The sequence below is a fragment of the Lepidochelys kempii genome, chromosome 2 (genome assembly GCF_965140265.1).
Source record: "Lepidochelys kempii isolate rLepKem1 chromosome 2, rLepKem1.hap2, whole genome shotgun sequence".
Lineage (NCBI taxonomy): Eukaryota > Metazoa > Chordata > Testudines > Cheloniidae > Lepidochelys > Lepidochelys kempii.
In genome coordinates, this window is record NC_133257.1 from 68,302,147 (window position 1) to 68,321,029 (window position 18,883).

General features: G+C 39.8%; 2 protein-coding genes across 11 annotated transcripts in view; one reads left to right on the top strand and one right to left on the bottom strand.

Moving 5' to 3' along the window:
* Window positions 1–12,498: 12,498 nt before the first annotated feature.
* CHCHD7 (coiled-coil-helix-coiled-coil-helix domain containing 7) lies at window positions 12,499–18,137 on the bottom strand. The gene is made up of 4 exons (XM_073331113.1): window positions 17,981–18,137; window positions 14,703–14,776; window positions 13,711–13,809; window positions 12,499–12,687 (listed from the first exon to the last, which is right to left on the bottom strand). The coding sequence occupies exons 2-4, from the start codon at window positions 14,754–14,756 to the stop codon at window positions 12,583–12,585; spliced, it is 258 nt and encodes an 85-aa protein (XP_073187214.1). The 5' UTR covers window positions 14,757–14,776; window positions 17,981–18,137; the 3' UTR covers window positions 12,499–12,582.
* A 165-nt stretch (window positions 18,138–18,302) lies between these two features.
* Window positions 18,303–18,883, top strand: part of PLAG1 (PLAG1 zinc finger) — a 59,725-nt gene continuing 59,144 nt past the window's right edge. For all 10 annotated transcript variants that reach the window (XM_073331125.1, XM_073331114.1, XM_073331115.1 and 7 more), the window contains exon 1: window positions 18,303–18,534. The gene's annotated coding sequence lies outside the window, so the exon portion shown is untranslated. The remainder of the gene's footprint in view (window positions 18,535–18,883) is intronic.

Below are 18,883 nucleotides of genomic sequence, written 5' to 3' on the forward strand. Positions count from 1 at the left end.
GGATTCCAGAGCACAGTGTCTTAGATTCCCCTCACAGCTGTTCTAGTGGATGGCCAGGAAGGGGCGCATGCTGGGATCTCTCACACATTACACAATAGAAGTGGAAATAGCAGGGAAAACAAAATCCTGCCACCACACAAAACAAGGCCAGGTAGCCCTAACAAATTACATAGCATGTTATGCCTGAGAGATAATATAGCTGTACATGTCCCCCACTTATAAATATAACCTAACTATATTATTTTACTGGGTCAACATCAGGCTGTTTGGTTAAATAGTGCCAGGAAACAATATCTGTTTGGTGCCTGACAAACTCTGTTCACACACAGTTCTAAGTACATCAACAGCAGTCTCAGATCTGAAAAGCCACTGTAAAAATGCATGGTCCTTTCTGAACACAATTTTCTCCTCATACAAATATTGGTGAAAGCAGTATAGAGATGGAATTGCTGCCTAAAGTTTCTTTCCAATAGTGCAATAATTTCTCTCTTCAGAACTGACACTTTGGCTATAATGTGGCCACTACCTTTTCCAGCTAATCTCATTCTTTGGGGTTGCAGAGAAATTACTCTCAGTTTGAAAGCACTTACATCTGTTTCAGATATGGAAGGGGTTTTGAAAGAAGGGTAGCAGCTCTGAACTTTGCAAATGCCAAACTGCATCCATGCCTACTTAACGCGGTTTTTCATTTAACTTAGGAAATGGATTTGTGCTGTTAGCAAACCCAGAAAGAAATCTTTAATAGGAGCAGAGCCCTAGAAAATTCAATACATCTGAGCCAGTATTGCCTCAATTTTCTTTTTGTCAATCGAAATTCCTGCTTCGCTAATCAATTGGAAAATGTGATCTGGGCACTTGAAATAGCTCACATTTCTTTAGGTTCATTTTCAAATTGCCATTCTTGACCTTATCACAGACCATTTGTAAATGCATCTGTTCCTGTTCAAAAAATTTAGCACGTACCAGGATATCATCGGGTAATGACAAGATGAATGAAGCATGCTATGTAGTACCCTCTAGATGAGTGATTCAGATCATGGCCCTTTTTGGTGGGAAATCTCCAAACACAGACAATGCAGCTCTTTTAATTCAAGAATATTACACTCAAGACAAATTGTTCAATGATTACATAATGTTCTGCTGATAAAAAGAAAGGCCTTTTAACTAAATATTTTATTTTAATTAATCTATCTTAATTTGACTTAAGTAAATTGACAAAAAGTGGCTTATTACATTTACTACAATTGTTTGAATACATATACAGTATTTATTTGTAATACCAAATAAACTGTGTAAGTATACAGGACCTTAATTTTTTTTTTTTTTTGAGGAACTTTTGCAAACCTGCTGCATTAAGAAGTAAATTTTATCAAAAATGTCAAATTTTACTGGGTAGGAAATGTGACTTCTTATATTTGTATAGAACCTAGCACAAAGTGAGACTGCTGCAAACAAATAATCAAAAATAAGAGAGAAACTATTATAAAAATAAAGCCAAATAATTCAATACAAGTGTCCAGCAACTGCACTTAGTAGAGGACACAAACAAAACATAATTAGGCTTGGAAGGATTAGATTTTTATTGGCAGATGTTGGTAACTGTCAATTTCAGTGACCAACAACTGACAAATCTATTTCCATCAGTAATAATCAACATTTACAGACAGGCAAAGTTAAAAAAAAATGCTGCTTAAGAACTTAATTTAAGACTATTTACTTTGTATATTTTGATATGTGGTGCTGATAACTTTTAACTGTTATAAACTATAATTTTTAAAATCTCAACATTTACTGTCATTAAATAATTACTCTCTGACTCCCCCCCATTGCTTGACTCATCCATAATTTCCTGCAACCGTGAAAAGTTAAATTGACAAAAAATGCTTAAAACCCATAATTTTGCACAACCGTGAACATTTAAATGCATAAAAATTAAAAATTAACATAGATACTATCCAACAAAATTATAAAAAAAAATAAAAATCACATCCTGCCAAGCCTAACCATAATTTAATCCAGCAATGTCTTTCAAATAAGCAGGTAATTTCTATGTGTGCTAATAACAGGAACAATGTCTAGCTGTCACTGCTTATTAATTTAAGAGACCATTTTGCAATAATAATAATTGACAAAATATCCATAAAATAATCAGACTCACAATCAGGGCCAGGGACCTAGCCTACCATATTTTTATGGATATTGATTTTAAAGGCCCAAACAATTAAAATTAAACTCTTTCACTGTCCAACATTAAACAGTGATAGGTAGGTTGCAGGTCATTTAAAACAGAAACCTTGGGGTTTTACTCGGTTACTTGGGAAACACCCAAAAGCACTTGTTCACATTAAAAGTTTATTGAATAAACACCAAAAAAAACCCCAAGAAATTAAAACAGATATTTTTGTTGGGACTGGTGTTGAGTGATTATGCAAAGTAAACTTAGTCAAAACCTTTAAAGCCTTTCTCATTTTGGAAGCAAAATCAGTTTCTTATTTTCAGAATAACCTTTCTTCGATGAAAAGGAAAGGGTTCATTTCACTTTCTCTTCTGATGCATTGAGGGTATTTACTTATCCTGTTCTTAACAAACAGACAGACACAAACTGGAGAGGCAGGACAGAAAAGATGGGTAAAATACAGCTTTTGTGGATGTCTTTGAAATACTGAACCACTGATTAGTTACAAGGGGATGCTTTTTGGTTGGCAAGTCAACCCCAACACCTGCTGCTTGGATTCTGGTTTACGATCTGGTCAGGGAGGTCATCTGACTGGATCTTTTCTTCTCAGACAAGACAAGCTTGGATGAATACAGCATAGTTGACTTCAGGATTTCATGAAAAGCCAAGAGAGTGAGCGATAGGATAGAAGGAAAGAAAATAACACAAGGGAAGGGAAAACAATGCAGGGTCTTATGTGCCTCTGCAGTGCTGACAGTTAGATATCCCCACTGATGGGCTGAGGATTGGATGTCATGATGGTGTGGTGACTTTCAGTACTCACTGATGAAAACAAAGTTCCTTGAACAAGACTAAGGCCAGCCAGTCTTCCTCTCAGGAATAAAAGTCCGTTAGATGAGTTGACATGAATTGCATGAATTGCAGTGCTGGGTAGGGGCAGGGGATAGGAATGACTGCAATGCAAGGTGGGAGAGTTGATCTGAATTGAACTGATCATGTCTTTTTTCAAAGTCTCTTTTTAACGAACCCAAAAAGGGGGGAAAGTGGCAGTCATAGTTCATTTCCCTCATTATTTTGTCCTCCAATTAGGCCTAATATCTATCACACCAACCTTGGTCTATTAATTTCTAGTTCCACATTTTCTGTTTTTATACAAACATAATTTTAACAGTCCTTGGATTATATCCAGGGGCACTTTTTGGTTTAGACTAATTCAGCTTCTTTTGTCCAGGTCTTTTGCACTTGTAACAGTATTCAACAGTGGTAAACAACTTGACTGGTTGTCATGGTTATTGTAACATCTTATGAACTTTCAATACTACTTAACATTTGCACTTACGATAGAGATACACCTGGTATGCCCAACAGTCACAACAGGTCCTACTGGACCAACGCAAAATAGGGCAGCTATGGATTCTCTCAGCATGGGGAATCTTTGCCTTTTTTAAAGCCAGAATAGCAAACTTTATCCCAGCTCATACTGCAGTGGGCACATTGGGGCCAGTTGGCAAAGAGAAGCGCAGAGCTCAACTGTGATATACTCTGCCAGTCCCTAGCTACCAATTTTTCTACATGTATAAAAACAATGTTTTGCAAACTTATTTTTTTTAGTTTTTGGTCAACTGAAATATTATTCTACTTTTTGGTGTAATCAAGTCTAGCATTTTTAAAAATAAAATTGAAATGGCAAATATTTACTCTTGAAAACTGCTTTTGATGCATGTATAGGTGGATCCTTTCAATGAGTCTCATGCTGCTTTTTACTGATCACGCTTAGTGTTGGTTGCAGCAGGTAAAAATACATATTGACTTGAGAAACCATCATAGGATTATCTTTAAAATTAAAAATCAAAAATATATTTTTCACAATAACTGCTTCCATCAGCCCATTGGATAAAAAATGCCAGTGTATTACCGTCCCTTCAAGGCAATCACTTGGCCCTAACTTAATCCACTTGTAGTTAAATTTCCTAAAGTTGAGGAACTGAATATCAGTATTAATGGAATTACTTCAGATTTACACCAGTACGTGTCCTACATCAAAATCTGGCTCTCTAGCCTTAACCTCAACTATTATTACCCATAGAATGAAGTATATGCTGTATTGTAAAGTGCACAGACCCTCAGTGCAATATGTAGCCAGTCAGGGTGAAAACCATTTCTCAAGGAGACTTTTTAAACCAAAATTCTATTTCTATGACTTTAGCTCTCAGTGGGACTCCTCAAATAGACATATCCAGTAATACAGCCTAAGATTGTGTAGAACTCAGCATGCTTTGATGACATAAAGTAGGACGTTACTCTACTACAGATGACCTACAATAGTAAAAAAAAAAAAATTACATCTGAATATTTTAATGAGAACATCAGCAAATTTAGGTGAGGCTATTGACAAACCAAGTGCAGTTCTTTGTCTTCATAGGAGTATACTGAAGTTTCTCTCATGCTTGCTACAACTTCCAAGCTCAGGAGGATGCTTTTGATTTCCACTGTTGGTCTAACTTAGTTTTAGAGGCATTACTTGACTTCACTATATTTAGTTTGTCTTTGATCTATACAACATACTTCTTGGACACACAGAACACATAGTTGCTTGTTTGCCTTTGCCCAGGATAAAAAAGTACTGCTTGCACAGTTATTATTCACCTTTGATTGTTTTTTGATTTTTTGGAACAACTATCAAGAGTGTGTGTGTGTGCATATTAAGTTTGTCATCTGTGGCCATTATGTGACACAAGATTGTCTGGGCATACAGCACATGCCAATCAGGGAGCAGTGCCCCATCATTGTAGACACGGCACACAAATACAACAAAAAAGATGATCCCTGATACAAAGTGCTAGCCATCTATGTAGAGCTTACATTCTATATCTAGGTTTGTGTAAGGTCACCCATCACTAGTATCTGAGTGCCTTCCAGAAGAAATAATCACAAAAAAATTATTTTTCCAGTCCAGCAAGAACAAACCTAAATGTTTCTTTTAAAATAAAATCTATAAAATGAGTTGTGTCAATGTTCTTTGCTGGCACAAAGGGTGTGTGTTTGTTTTGTGCAGGGGAACTGTCATCTGAAGTTAAAAAAACCCCAGCATAGTTAAGTGCTGACATACAGGAATTTAACAGAGTTAAAAATGCACCTTTCAAAAAGCAAAAACTGTGCTCAGTAGCCATTGAGAGCAGAATACACCATATACCAGGATAGGTTTATACTGGAAATACACAGTGCAGAGAGATAAACATGAAGAACAGGTGGCTAAAGCTGATTTTTAAAAAAATCCCTAAAAAATAAATAGTAGAAGCAATAAGGCCCTCCTCATTACAAAAGAGTGAAAGGACTAAGAGGGAAAAATTAGAGGATGATAAAATAGCAGAGAATGCAATTTTGTAGCAGTGTTTACCATAAATGGTGAGTCTACGTCCAAGGACATTTTTCATGTGAAATCAGAGCATGGCTTTAACGGAAACTGAAGTTATGAAGCAACTTTAACAGTTGAATCACTAGCACCGGATGAAACCCACTAAGGAGATCTAAAGGAAATGTAAAATAGAAAGAATGAGAGATTCTTTAAAAACAGCAACTGTTCCTAAAGACATCTCTAGTGTGATGGTCATCTTCAGAAAAAGAAACCAGTGGAGATCCTAGGAATTACATCATGGAGTCTCACCTCAGTTGAGGGGAAATGACTGAATGTAATTAAGAATACAGCAGTACAACACTTGGATAGTTATAAGATTATTCTAATAATAGCCAGCATGACTTCAATAATGGAAAAATTATGCCTGTTGGACTTTGGAAAAGACTAATAAAGATAAGCCACTGGGGACAGTACCTTTATTAAAAGATTTTTGATTATCTTTCTGTAGGACCATAAGGACAATGGTGAGTAAGGATCCAAGTCCTGTCATGTATTAAAATGTGTTTAAACATTAGGAAACAAACAGCTGTTTTAACCTGGATGATGGTATTGGGACTTCTAAAAACATTTCAATTAATCATTTAGAGAAAAAGTACAGTGACCAGATGAAATTTCCCAATGTTAAAATGGAGGGGTTAGCAGTAATTGAGCATTGGGGAAAAATGCCATATGGATTTGGGCATCCCACACAACTAGATGAAATTTAACTGGAAACCATATAAATTGGCAAAAAACCACTACTCAGTAAACTGATGGTCTCTGCATATGAATGATCCTCTTAGGTCTTTTTCTTAAGAGTTATTGAAAATTTCTTAATAAAGCTGTGTGCTCAGTAATAGTGAAAAAATTAAATCTTGAATACATAATGCACAGAAATTTATACAAAAATGACCTTCAGTAAAATAAGTCTACTGTGTAAGTGCTAGGTGGAATTTTTACCAGCTTCAGCTTATAAAACAAAACCAAGATTGAAGTTTTATCTACATGCTATTGCTATTTCAGCTCTGATATATATGTTACACTTGCATAAACTAACCCTTGCTCCCAAGAACAGTTGTTTTAATTGAATCAGACAGTTCCATATGACTATGGGGAGAGAGAGCACTTAATATAATTTCCACCTTCTTGTGTGTCTTTACAAGATTCCCTTGGAGGACCACTAACAAGCACCAAGATCTCTGACCATTACTTGTGAACGTCAGAGAGACTCTGAAATCTGTTCCAGTCTTCACTGTACTAAACTATTTTTGTTTTTTCTACAGTACTTCAGCTATATATATGGCACTTTACAAACTAATAAGAAATGGCAGATTCTTGCTTAAGGAGTTGACAATCCAGATTAGGCAGACAGTCCCACAAGGTAAAAAAAAAAATCATATGCTTGTGTCATGCACACGGTTAATATTGTGCATACAAATAGGGTTTTTAATATAAAAATGTAAAGCTACTATAATGTTCACATATTAGCGAGAAGGAGCAGAGTTGTTCAAGCATGGAGATCAGTGCCGGAAGGTTAGTGGGGGCGAGGGGGAAGCCATGAAGGGATGTGAAGGAGGAAAAGTGAGGTTGCCTAACAGAGAGAGAGAATCAGAATATTAGACATTGAGATGGCTTTAAAAGATTGCGTATAAGCTTATAAAAAGAACAGTAGGGAAGAAAGAGGCAAGATATAGGCAGCAGCAGAACCTCTAGGATGAGAAGTTTGAATTTGATCCAAAGGGAAATCAGGGATTCAAGGTAAAGAACGACAGCTGCAGTGGCAGGCAAGAACAATTGTTGTTGCAGTATATTTAACAGAGGCATCTAGTGGGGACATAATATAGAAACCAGAAGAACAGAAATGGCTGCAGTAGCAGAGACAAGAAAGCCAATATTTTAGCACATGGGATGGCATGGAAGGGCAGAATTGAGCATCAGCCTGACTGAAGGAGTATGGACAGGAAAGACAGACAATGAAAAAAGTAGAATTACTAAAAATTATGAAGACTGGAAGAGGAAAGATGTGGAATTCCCTTTTAACTATATTCAGCTTCTGTTGACAACTTGATATCCAAGAAGGAATATCAAAGATAGCTACAGACTTGAGACTAAACAGAAGGGAAAAAGTCAGAGGTACAAAGAGATGTATTAATTATGAGATCATGCAGAAATACGAATGTAGAGAAGAGACAGAGCCCAAGCTGCTGGTTCCCTATTATTCATTCAGCATTGTGAAGGTGGCCTATTCAGTTTTTATCTAGTCCTAATCAGTTGCATACAATATCTTACCATAGGTTGATATTAACTTAAACAATATACAAAGCCAACAGCAGTGTTCTATGAAGGCTCATTCCTATAGAATAAAGAGCTTACTTGAAAATATTTTTATTCTCCCTTCTGAAGAAGTTTGGTCATTTTGATTTTTACCAGTTTAAGAAAGTTATATTGCTATACATGCTGTAGTTTGGCACATTTGCTAAATTAATCATGTCTCTCACAAACCATATACAATTTTAGATGCTCTAAACATTTGTCCACATTGAGGGGTTTTTAGATTTGACATTTTATCAATGTATGCACCACTTTCATTTCCAGTGTATGATCTTTGCATATCTGAGGACTTGCACTACAAGACATGGAAGCATATTTAAGGAGTTAATACTACAAGATAAAAGGGTGTTTTATTAGGACTGTTATTTTGTTGTGCAACAGCACCATCAGGCTATAAAACAAAATGGTGAAATATCTTAATATGAAGCACTTTCTAGATATGATTATAATTCTTCCATGTAAAAAGAGACTACAGTGAAGAACTACCTTGAGGCTGTAGTACTACAAATTCAAAACACATTTTTAGAACTTGTTGATACAGTTGAAAGCAGGGGCAAACATGCTATGGCCCTTTATTGCTGTGTTAAAAAACAAACAAACATACATCTAACCCATAGCTCCCAACACTATGGCTTACCTCACTTTATTAAAAAAAATGGAATGTAAGCTTTGTGATGTAAGGAAAAGGCCAATATCCTTGGCTCACAAAGATAATCACACAATTAGTGGAAGAACTCAAACTGTTGCATACATAAGGTTGTTTCATTTTGATAATTCATTACTCTACTGCATTAAATATGAACACAGCAGCCCCTGGTGAAGAAATATATATCACCACAATTGAAAGTAAACTTATGGAGAACTATTGAAAGGCACAATAATGTAATGTAAAAGCATTTGATCTCTTCAAGGAATTTTCATATAAAAAAAGCTTGGCTGTTTCTTGACAATGACAACGCATTGAGGTGTCCTAGAAATAGGATATATTTCTAGAAGTGATGACTGGCTATCTTCTACAAAGCCACTTGTACATATAGTCTCTGCATTCAAATCTTACCTGTAGATCCAGTTTTGCCATGACACCTACAAGAAGCTACAACTGTCCACAATGGATAGTTGATTGATAATTTGGATGTCTACAGCGATCCTTTTATTACCAAAAACAAACTGGCCACTTATGTCCTATCAGTTCCCATTACCCTGTGTCTTCCTTTTGTTTTATGAGCTCCTCAGGGCATTAACAGTGCATTCTTTTCTGTTTGGAAAGCACCTCGCACCCTGGTGTAATACTAGAAACAAAATAGCAAAGTAAACATTTAAACACCGGTTTCCTTCATATTGGAGAGAAAGAGGAAGATACTACTCCTGCCCAAATCACTTTAAAATGTAATATACAGCCCTTGGCCAAAAGAACAGTTTTACACTTGGTGTTTTAATTCAACAAACTACGAAGAATATTTTATTCAGTTTTGAAGAGCTCTCTTAGGTTATGTCTCCAGTCATCCAAAAATTACAATTGCCAAGGGTTTTATGTTCAAGGGGGCCATCTGCTCTTAAGTTTGATTTAAAAAAAAAAAAAAAATCAGTTGTCAAGCTTTGTAGGCATGGCAGGACACAAATGGCTAGTGAAGATCCAAACTTTGAGACATGTTGTTGGTTTTTTTTAAAAGTCAGGTGGTGGGTATTAAAGGCAACTATGAGAAAGCTGAACTTCACGCAAAAGGCAAGAAGAAATCAGTAATGGCATTGAAAGAAGAGTAAGATGGGAAGCAAGGTTTTGCATTAACTGAAGCAGGGTGGGCAGAAAAGAGATGACGAGATTATCACAATTTAGTGAAAGGGTTTTAAAGCTATAGGAATGAAGAAAGTTGTGTGACATAGGTGAGAAAAATAATGCCATGATCTTTCTTTAAGGAAAGACTATGTTGACTATAAACTTTAGTAAAACATACAGCAGATGACAGTGAAGAAGCAGTTCAAAACACAAGACTGCACTGACTGGGAGAGGGAAGTGCAGAGTAGTAGTAGCAGCTGAAGCCATAAGAGCAGATACATCTTGCCCAAAGACACAGAGTGGAGGAGCCATGACAAAATGCTAGTGATCACACTGGAAGATGATTTAACATTGACACTGAAGAAATGGGTGAAGAGCTTAATGGACCAGGACAACTCACATGACAAAGCCAAGAGGAGCAGTCAACTCTTTCAAAACTGTAGACAAACAGGAAGATTAGTACCAACCCAAGGCCCTTGCCTTATCAGACAGAAAGCTAATGCTAAGTGTGACTAGCAAAGGGAACAGAAACCAGCTCTCTAGTAAACCAAAAGGGGGAGAGGCAGTAAGTATTAAAGCATGTATGCAACATTCACAAGCACACCTGAGGCAAGACAGAAATGGTCCAACAATTAGAGAGGCCACATAGGCCACCAGAAGTATGTCCTTGTATCCTCTTTCCCTTAAATGGGCAGGAGAAAAGTGGAATGAGAGGACAGGAGGAGGTCAAAAGGCTAGAAGGTAGTCAGAATGAAAGTTGGTAACAAGCAGGGAAAAAGAAAAGGTTAGTAAGGGGCAAGGGTACTAAAATGTAGTTGGAGATAGTGATAGACTACATCTGGGAGAATTCTCTGGATATTGTCAATTTTATCCTAAGAACTATTGTGAACAATGGTGAAGTTTGAGTCAGAGGTGGGGAAGAGATGCAGGAGTAGACTTGTTTAGAAAGGGGGCAGGAGTACCAAGTTCAAAAAAGCAGCAAGCTTTAGGGCAGAAAGGCTGTAGGGGAGCCTGGATTCCCAGCAGAAATGCTCTTCAACATAGCAATAGCAAACAACCAAAGCTGTGGATTTGGGATGCCAGGGAGAGAGGAGGAAACAAAGTGCAGCAGAGCATGCAATAACTAGCACTAAAAGGAAAGGCAGCGAGAAAGGAAGTAAGAGCTGCAGAGTAGTCAGTTCAATCACATCCATTAGTTCTCCATCCCCAGTCAGACAAATGCAGGGAAGCCAGCAGCAGCATCCAGGTACATGAAGTGGTGAAAAAGAAATACACAGTAAGAGCAATGCTTAGCAAAGACAAGGCCAAGGGTCACCAACACACTCATAAGGCACAAAAAAATGGGATATATCAGATGGGCACTAACCATGCAAACATGAAGAAAGCCAGGATGAAAAAGAGCTAGGCATCCAACAGAAGAGTAGTGAGAAAAACAGCAGACAATTGCAGGGAGAAACTGGAGACCATGAAGTGTTGTCAGTGTAGTCCATTACATTACAGACAAAAGCAACCATCCGATCAACTGGAACACACATGCAGCATGAGTGGAAGTCAGCCAAGATATTCTTGCTAAGTCCATTGCAACAGGAGCCTTAACGAACAGTTCCACATTGTAGAAGTTACTCCCTCTGGCAGCATGGGACGATGGTTCACACTTTAAAGCCAACACTGGGGATTTTCTTAATGTTGTAAGATAAGGTGGTTGATTAGGCAGCAACATGAACTGCAGCTCTCTGCCTTGTTTAATGCATGATAGGTCCAGTAATCTAGTGTCACTTTCAGAAAAAAAATGTCAAAGGTGCTTTATGTACTATACATGCTCAAATTAAATTTAAAAAAAAGTGTGAAGCCATAAAGTACTTACGTTGCTGTTTGAAAGTTCCATAGAGAGGAGGAACTGGCTACACAGTGCTATTAAATGCCCAAAATAAGATTTTAAGATCTTATCTTAACTGAAAAAGCTTAACCTATAATTAATGTAACAGTTTTTTGTTAATATCCACTACTATTTACCTGCTGGCGATGGTATAAAAAAGTATGTCATGGAAGGTAAACAGGTAATCAGAAAGCAAGTTATTAAGAGCAATGGAATTCAACTTTTTCCCCTCACAAGCCTTTCCCTAGACAAGCAGATGGCTACAAATCTGATTAAACTTTTTTTTAAAAAACTAGAAATTTGTTTCCATTGAAATCCATTTATGTATTTTTTTCTAGTAGTAGCTTGTATTTTTTTTTAAGTTGTAACTTCAGTGATTGTACTGTTGTCAGATGCCTCCAATTAGAGCTGTGATAAGTGTGACTCATGTAAACATTGGTTTTTGTACATAAATATGAAAAAGTAGCAGGTCCCTATTCTGCATTTAACTATTACACAAAACAGTAGGGTAGTAATCAGTTAAGTTATACCAAACCAGTCTCAGTAGTTCCTCTTCCTCTGTAATTCTCGCTCTAAGCAGCTGCTCTGTCCCCCACCAGATATGCCGCTATGCCAAAAGTTGTTTTGAAGAAGCTGTCAAATATCAAGGCCAATTATGTGGTACTCAGCATTAAGTGAAAGATTAAGAATTATTTCCATAACTGCCTCAAGGTAATCTTTGTACATGTCTGTAGTGAACCTTTTAGGCACATAGTAATTACTATTTAGTTGCATCATGGTGGCACCTAGAAGCCCTACTCTGACCAGGATCCCATTGTGCTAGGAACTGTACAAACAGAAAAGCTGTCCCTGCCGCACTATGTCCCCTTGCCTCCCAAAGAGCTTTACAATCTAAGGTAATGTTCTTTTTCAGTTGGCAACATCTTATGATAAAATAAACGTAGAGGCAATGTTAAAAATTTTTAATGCCTAGCTGACAGAAATCTTCATATGTACATAACATATAATAGTAAACAATACAGATTGTGCAATCAGTATGGTGTCCCTCCTATTGACTTCAATATATTCTCTCTCTCTCCTGCTGTAGGCATATTTGGTTTCACACCATCTCTTCTCCTTTGTATCATAACAGCATGCTGTAAACAGAAGAAAGCGAGTATGAGAACACACTGATTTCTCAGAAGTCTCTGCCTCTAATTTAGCTCCGAGTGAATGTACTTCTTAGAAGTACTTTATAGCAGAAACTAGGTCCTTAACTTCAGTTAAATGCACTGGTATTAGTTAAGTAACATCAGATAATCCACTTTATCGTTTCAGTAGACAGTGAAAGCAAATACTTTTAAAGAACTACAGTATTCTCATGGCAATATGTCAGATTAACTGCATAATTGTGCAACCCACCAAAAAAGCTGTTTGCAGACAAGAATTATTTAAAGTCATTAGCTAAAGGATGTTGCTAGTAGAGCACAGGAGTGATTTCTCTGCTGATATTCCCACTGCAGAATGTTTTGTCTGAACAAAAAAAAGCTGGAGTTAGAAGGAAACTTAAGTGGCAGCAGCAGAACACCCCATGAGGAAGAAAAATAAAAGTTAGACTATATTAATAGGAAGCAAAATAAAGTGTAGGAGAACAATGTCAGGGAAGACAAAGTGAATAGAATGGTGAGGGAAGTTAACATAGGAAAGAAAACTCCCTGATTATATTGTTTAAAAATTTTGTTCTAATATATCCATGAGATTTGGGTCAGGATATAGTACCAGTACTAAATTATAAGATTCAGAAGGAGACAGGGGTATTTAACACTGCAAAAAACATTTGAGTAGACCCCCTCAGATTTGTAAAAAAGGACAAATATAGCAGTTTAAGACTTGCACCTATGCATTACTTTAACTTCTGAAAATTAGTTAGTATAATCATTGTTCTTAAAATTACACTGTGGCAAAACTAAAATTACTTTTGTTCTAGTATTTTCATTTTAATAGTGCTAAAACAGTAATGAAAGAACTTCAATTCATGTCAGAATATTGACAGGATAAACTGGAATTATCTAGTGCAAAAAGTTTGATTAGTGTTAGGCCTTAGTTACCAGGATAAACTCAAAGGACTGTTTTGTTAAACCAAAATATTCTGTTTGAGAATTTTGCTCAAGACTACTTACCCAAAATTTTCTGCAGTTTTTGTACTTTAAAAAATAAGAGGCACACATATCCTTTCTGTAGTTATTGTCATCCATACATTGTCTAGAAGCATCTGTTTCCTTTAATATGGAAGACAGGTCACACTTAAGAGCTGGTGGGGATAAATATATTTACACATTTTTAGTGTAATATTTCATTCTAAAAAATCCCCAGAGTATTTTATAAATTAAGATTAAGGGAGGCAGCCAACTTGTCTGAGTGCTACAAACAATAGTTGGGGAAGTAGGAGAAACTTTGCATCAAGGATACTAGGGCAAACTCCTGCTCTTACAAGAATCATAGAATATCTGGGTTGGAGGGGACCTCAGGAGGTCATCTAGTCCAACCCCCTGCTCAAAACAGGGCCAATCTCCAATTTTTCCCCCAGATCCCTAAATGGCCCCCTCAAGGATTGAACTCACAACTCTGGGTTTAGTAGGCCAATGCTCAAGCCACTGGGTTATCCCACCCCCCAAAGAAAGGCCAGGGAATCTGAAAGCAAAGACTTCAATTAGGAGTTGTGGCTGCTCAGCACCTGTGGGGGAAATTAAAAAATCAGGTCATCTGTCCTCAGAACACAGACAGAAGTTCTGTTTGGTTCTTTCAAAAGGTATCCAATGCAGTAAACAGCAAAATACTTGGGGGGTGGGGTTTTTTTGGGTAATTAAAAAAAAAGAGGGGAACAAATCCAAGCTACAAGGATTTAAGTCTGTCCTTGAAACCACAATCAGAATCCCAAACCTGATAACTAGAAGCCTACCCCATCCATTCGTGCAAGAGCTATTAGTTTCTGAACTTAATATTTTCAACTTAAAAGGTCCAAATATTACTGATGTTTACACGAACACATACACCCCTTCAGAAGGAATATGAAGCAATATAAACGACTTGCTTTTAGAAGGAACTATCTGGGTAGTTTTCATACCCCTATAATAATGCATCTTCAGACTAAACCATAACCGACCAATCTTACCGCTAGACATGGATTTGTATCGTGGTCTCTAAGTCGCTGCACATTTCTGGACATCCTAAAATGTCTTACTGCAGCTAGAAGCAGGAAAGAAAAGAAGGTTTTTTTGTATTTGACCCACAAGCGCCATTAATGTTAACAGTCTCAGTTTGAATTTCCATTTTAAGTGGTTTAACACAGAAACCTCTACCATAGTACATACACGCAAGATCTGAGAGAGATTTTTTTTAAACATATAATTTAGAAAAAAGGAGTATAGAAACTTGTTTGGTTTTCTGCATACAAGAGGCCCAGTTTTCTACTATATAAGGATGGTTCATGCTCCTCTGATAGTACGAAGCAACTCAGACCAGTTTAACCAGTCCTAGCTATGCAGTAGCTCCTATGCCAACTCCTGACTATTAGTGTAGGGATTTGACTGAGGAAAGGGGTATGTCTCACATATTCCTACACCTCCAAATTCGCCAGATACTACAAAAGGCCCTGTGGCTTTTAACAGCCACTGCATATTTAGAGAAAACTCAAATTGTTCTAATTTAAACTGGTGACCAGCCTAGTACCCAGATGGCACAACACAGAATTGAAAAGCAACAATGTGCACACGCAAAGCCCTCCTAGCTTGGGCCAAGTGCTCCTTGGCCAGTCCACAAGAATCAGGGCCATAGTGGAAACTAAGCTTTGAGTACAGAAACATCTAGACCTACTACTATATTACCAATTAGTGACATGTCTGACACACAAAAAATAGTTCCCTAGGGAAATATCCACTTAGATTCTACTTAACCCACATTTAAAAATCAGATTTTTAAACAATGCTTACCTACGAATATTGTAGCTAGTTTCCAATTGCTAAACCAGTGTAAAATAAAGTAGAAAACTAGTTTCAGTTTGACACTGAGCTTCCTACTTGATCTCATTTTTCTACAAAAAGCTGCTGTTAAAGACAAACTTAGAAATATAAATATAATTTAAGAGTATCTAAAGTAAAAATAGCATCCTGTACTAACTCTGCTTACATCAGTAACAAATCTATTTAGTCCTTTTTACCACTGCAGAGCCAATACACAGGAAGTAGTGGGATTCTATTCCTTTTTGTAAATCAACTGAATTGTTAAGTTTCAGCTGTAGGCCATATTCTGCCCTTAGGTACACTTGGGGAGCCTCTCTGAAAACCAGGTTGCCCAGGAGCTACTAATGGCAGAATCTGGTTTCCTAGTTAGTTTGGGGGTTGTTTTATTTACACCACAGGTAATTGTGTACAAGGGAGAAAAAGCTACTTCAGTTTCAGATCTAAGACGAGAGTATATAGTTAGAACATGTTTTTTAAACAGAGTTTGAAGTCACTGAAACAAACATGGAACTCTGATGCCTTTTTAATAAGCACTTTTCCACAGGAGAACCATACTTTAGAACAGTTTCTTTTGAGAAGTATTTGAACTCTCAGATTTTAATGCTGAGGGAAGACTGCATATAAGTTAAAAATGTTAACTCACCTACTGAAAGTTTTTTTAGCAACTGTTTTCACAGAGAGCTTGATATTTTAGTTGTATTTTAACTTTGGTATCCGGAGCTAAATATTCCGTTTCTTTGCTAGAGCAAGAGTGTTTTTGATCACACAGGGTTTAAAAATAAATGGATGTACACTAACCAGACAACCAAGGATTGCAGAAAAGGCCAAAAGAACTTACATCCCATCAACATCAATGCTGTTAACATGAAATTTCAGAAGTTTGCCCAAGTATTACTTATAACTAGTGTGTTGTGCTCATTTTAGAAAAGCATGATCAATAAGGGAACATTGCTGGTATGCTTTTAAGACTATCTTCATGAAAGTGACCATTCAATGAAAAGGCTGAAGGTAACTTACTGGAAGCAGATTTTGTCTAGTGTTCACACTATTGTCAGTCAGTCCACAAATGACTAGTAGCTCATTTAAAGCTGAGGTATTTCCAGTGCTTGTCAATCGGTCTAGTCCAATTGACAATGAAATGTAGGAAGTGTACCGATTGTAAATTGAGGTTTAAAAAGTAGGTTTTGTTCTTATAAAGTTGCTTAATGATTTGATTTAGAATGTGCAAAAGCTTAAATATGCTAGTCTATGTGCAAACATACTAGGCACTACTACAAAAAAATACTTCATAGATAAGGGCACACAGAAAATAATCTGATGGCTCCTCAACTGATTTTTCTATGAAGTGCTTCAACAACATTAGGAGCACAACCTACTATCAAGCCTGACAGGCAGGTAGGTCACATGCAAATGCTACTACTATTTGATTTAAGTTAACAGGAAGTAATCGCTCCTCTCCCTCCCCTCGGTTTTTACACATCTACAGGCTGACCTTCCTGCTTTAGGAATACAGGGCCAACCCCGAACACATCAAGGGTTTGTTTATACTACAGTTTTTAATTATGTTTTACTAAATTAGTGAACAGTTGTAAACAGCACAGGCAGGGAAAATATTACTAGTACAGTTTAACCCTAGGGCAGACTTGCAGTTCAAGAGCCATCAAGCTATTTTCCAGGGCTCCCACTGCTGCCAAGTCTTTCAGCGGAGCCTAGCACCGTCAAGCCCCTAACACGGTCATTAACGAGGAGGGCTGAATTAACACCTCGATCTGTGAGGGCGGAGGAGGAGGCTACAATAGGTGGCTGAGAGCGGTTTAGGGGCGGCCCCTCGCCTGGCCTCTCCCTTCCCAAAGCGGGGTCAAGGTGGTGCCCCCAAACACCTGCTTACGGGCAAGTCGCTTTCGCGGGCGCTGCGCTCCGGGAGCCCGGCGGGTCTCGGGCGGCCCCCCAGGCTCCGTCCTTGAGCTGCCCCCCGGGGACACGCAGCACACGCCCGGGGGCCTGCCACACGCTTGCGCCCCCGTTTCGCCGGCAGAGGGTCGGCGCCGCGCGCCGAGGGGCGGGAGGGGGACGGGGCGCCCCCGCCGCTCGCAGAGGAGAGGGGCTGCGGCGAGGATCACTTGCTCCCGTGACAGCGAGGCCGGAACTCCGGGCCGGGCTCGCCCGCCTCTCCGCCCAGACCCCTCAACTGCCCGGGGCGCCCCCTGCCGCCCGGGCAGCCGGGGAAGGGAAGCGAACGGGCCCCGCTGCGGCTTCCTCCCCTCCGCCCCCAACCCTGAGGCGGGACGGCAAAGCCCCGCTCCTGGAGCGGCGGGTCCCCGGCCCCCGCCGCCGCCCGGGCCGGGCCGCAGGGGGAAGGCGGCGCGGGACGCCCGGGCGGGCACGTCCCGGCGGCGGCGAACAGCCCGCCGCACCCCGGCCCCGCACTTACCTCACGGGCGGCTCAGTAGGCGCGCGAGCCCCGTCTCCAATTCGAAAGACGTCAGCGGGGGCTCAGGCGGCAGCAGTTATGTAGGGGCGCAGCCTAGCCCGCTCCCGGCCCCGCGGCTCCCCCCGGACTGACACCGCCGCCGCCCACTCCCGGCTCCTCGGCCGGCTTGAGTGACAGCGCCGGGCCCGCGGCCGGGCCGCCAATCCCCGCCAGGCCCCGCCCCTCTCTGACCTGAGCGGCGCCTCCTTCCACCAACCAGGCGGGCGGCGCGGGCCGCAGGCGCCTCCAGCGGGGCGCGGCCGGAGCCCTGAGTGACGGGGGGAGGCGGCCAACCCGCGGCGCGTGTGGGTGGCGGGCGGTGTGGGCGCGGCGTGTGCGGCAGGCTGGGCTGCACCGCAGCGCATACACTACAATGGCTGCTGGAAAGAGGGGAAAGCAAACAATTTCCAGGCCCGCCGCGTCCAGCCCGAAATATGGGAAAAAAATTACAGAAAAATCGGAGAACACTGTAAAGGGTGGAAACGGGGCGCAGAGGGGATGCTGAGGCTCCCGCGGTGAGTCTGCTGCGGGTTTGGGGGGCAGGCGCCGGGGTTTAGCAGGGAAATATCAGGGTTATTTAAATTATGAAGGGGGAGGAGGAGAAGGAGGAGGGGGGAGCGGAGAGCGGAGCAGCGGCAAGGAAAAGTTTGTGTTAATCGCGCCCCCTCCCATCTCTGAGCTGCCCCCACCATCCTTCTGGGGACCCCAGGGCAGAAAGTAGGGGAGAAAAATACATTGCCCGGAAAATGTATTTTATAAAAATATATCCTAGGAGTTTAGTCCACCCACCCCCCCCCTCCTTCCCTCCTGCACCGTAGTAGTTAAAGAGGGAGAGAAGTTTGCCTGGGGAACTCAAGGAGGGAG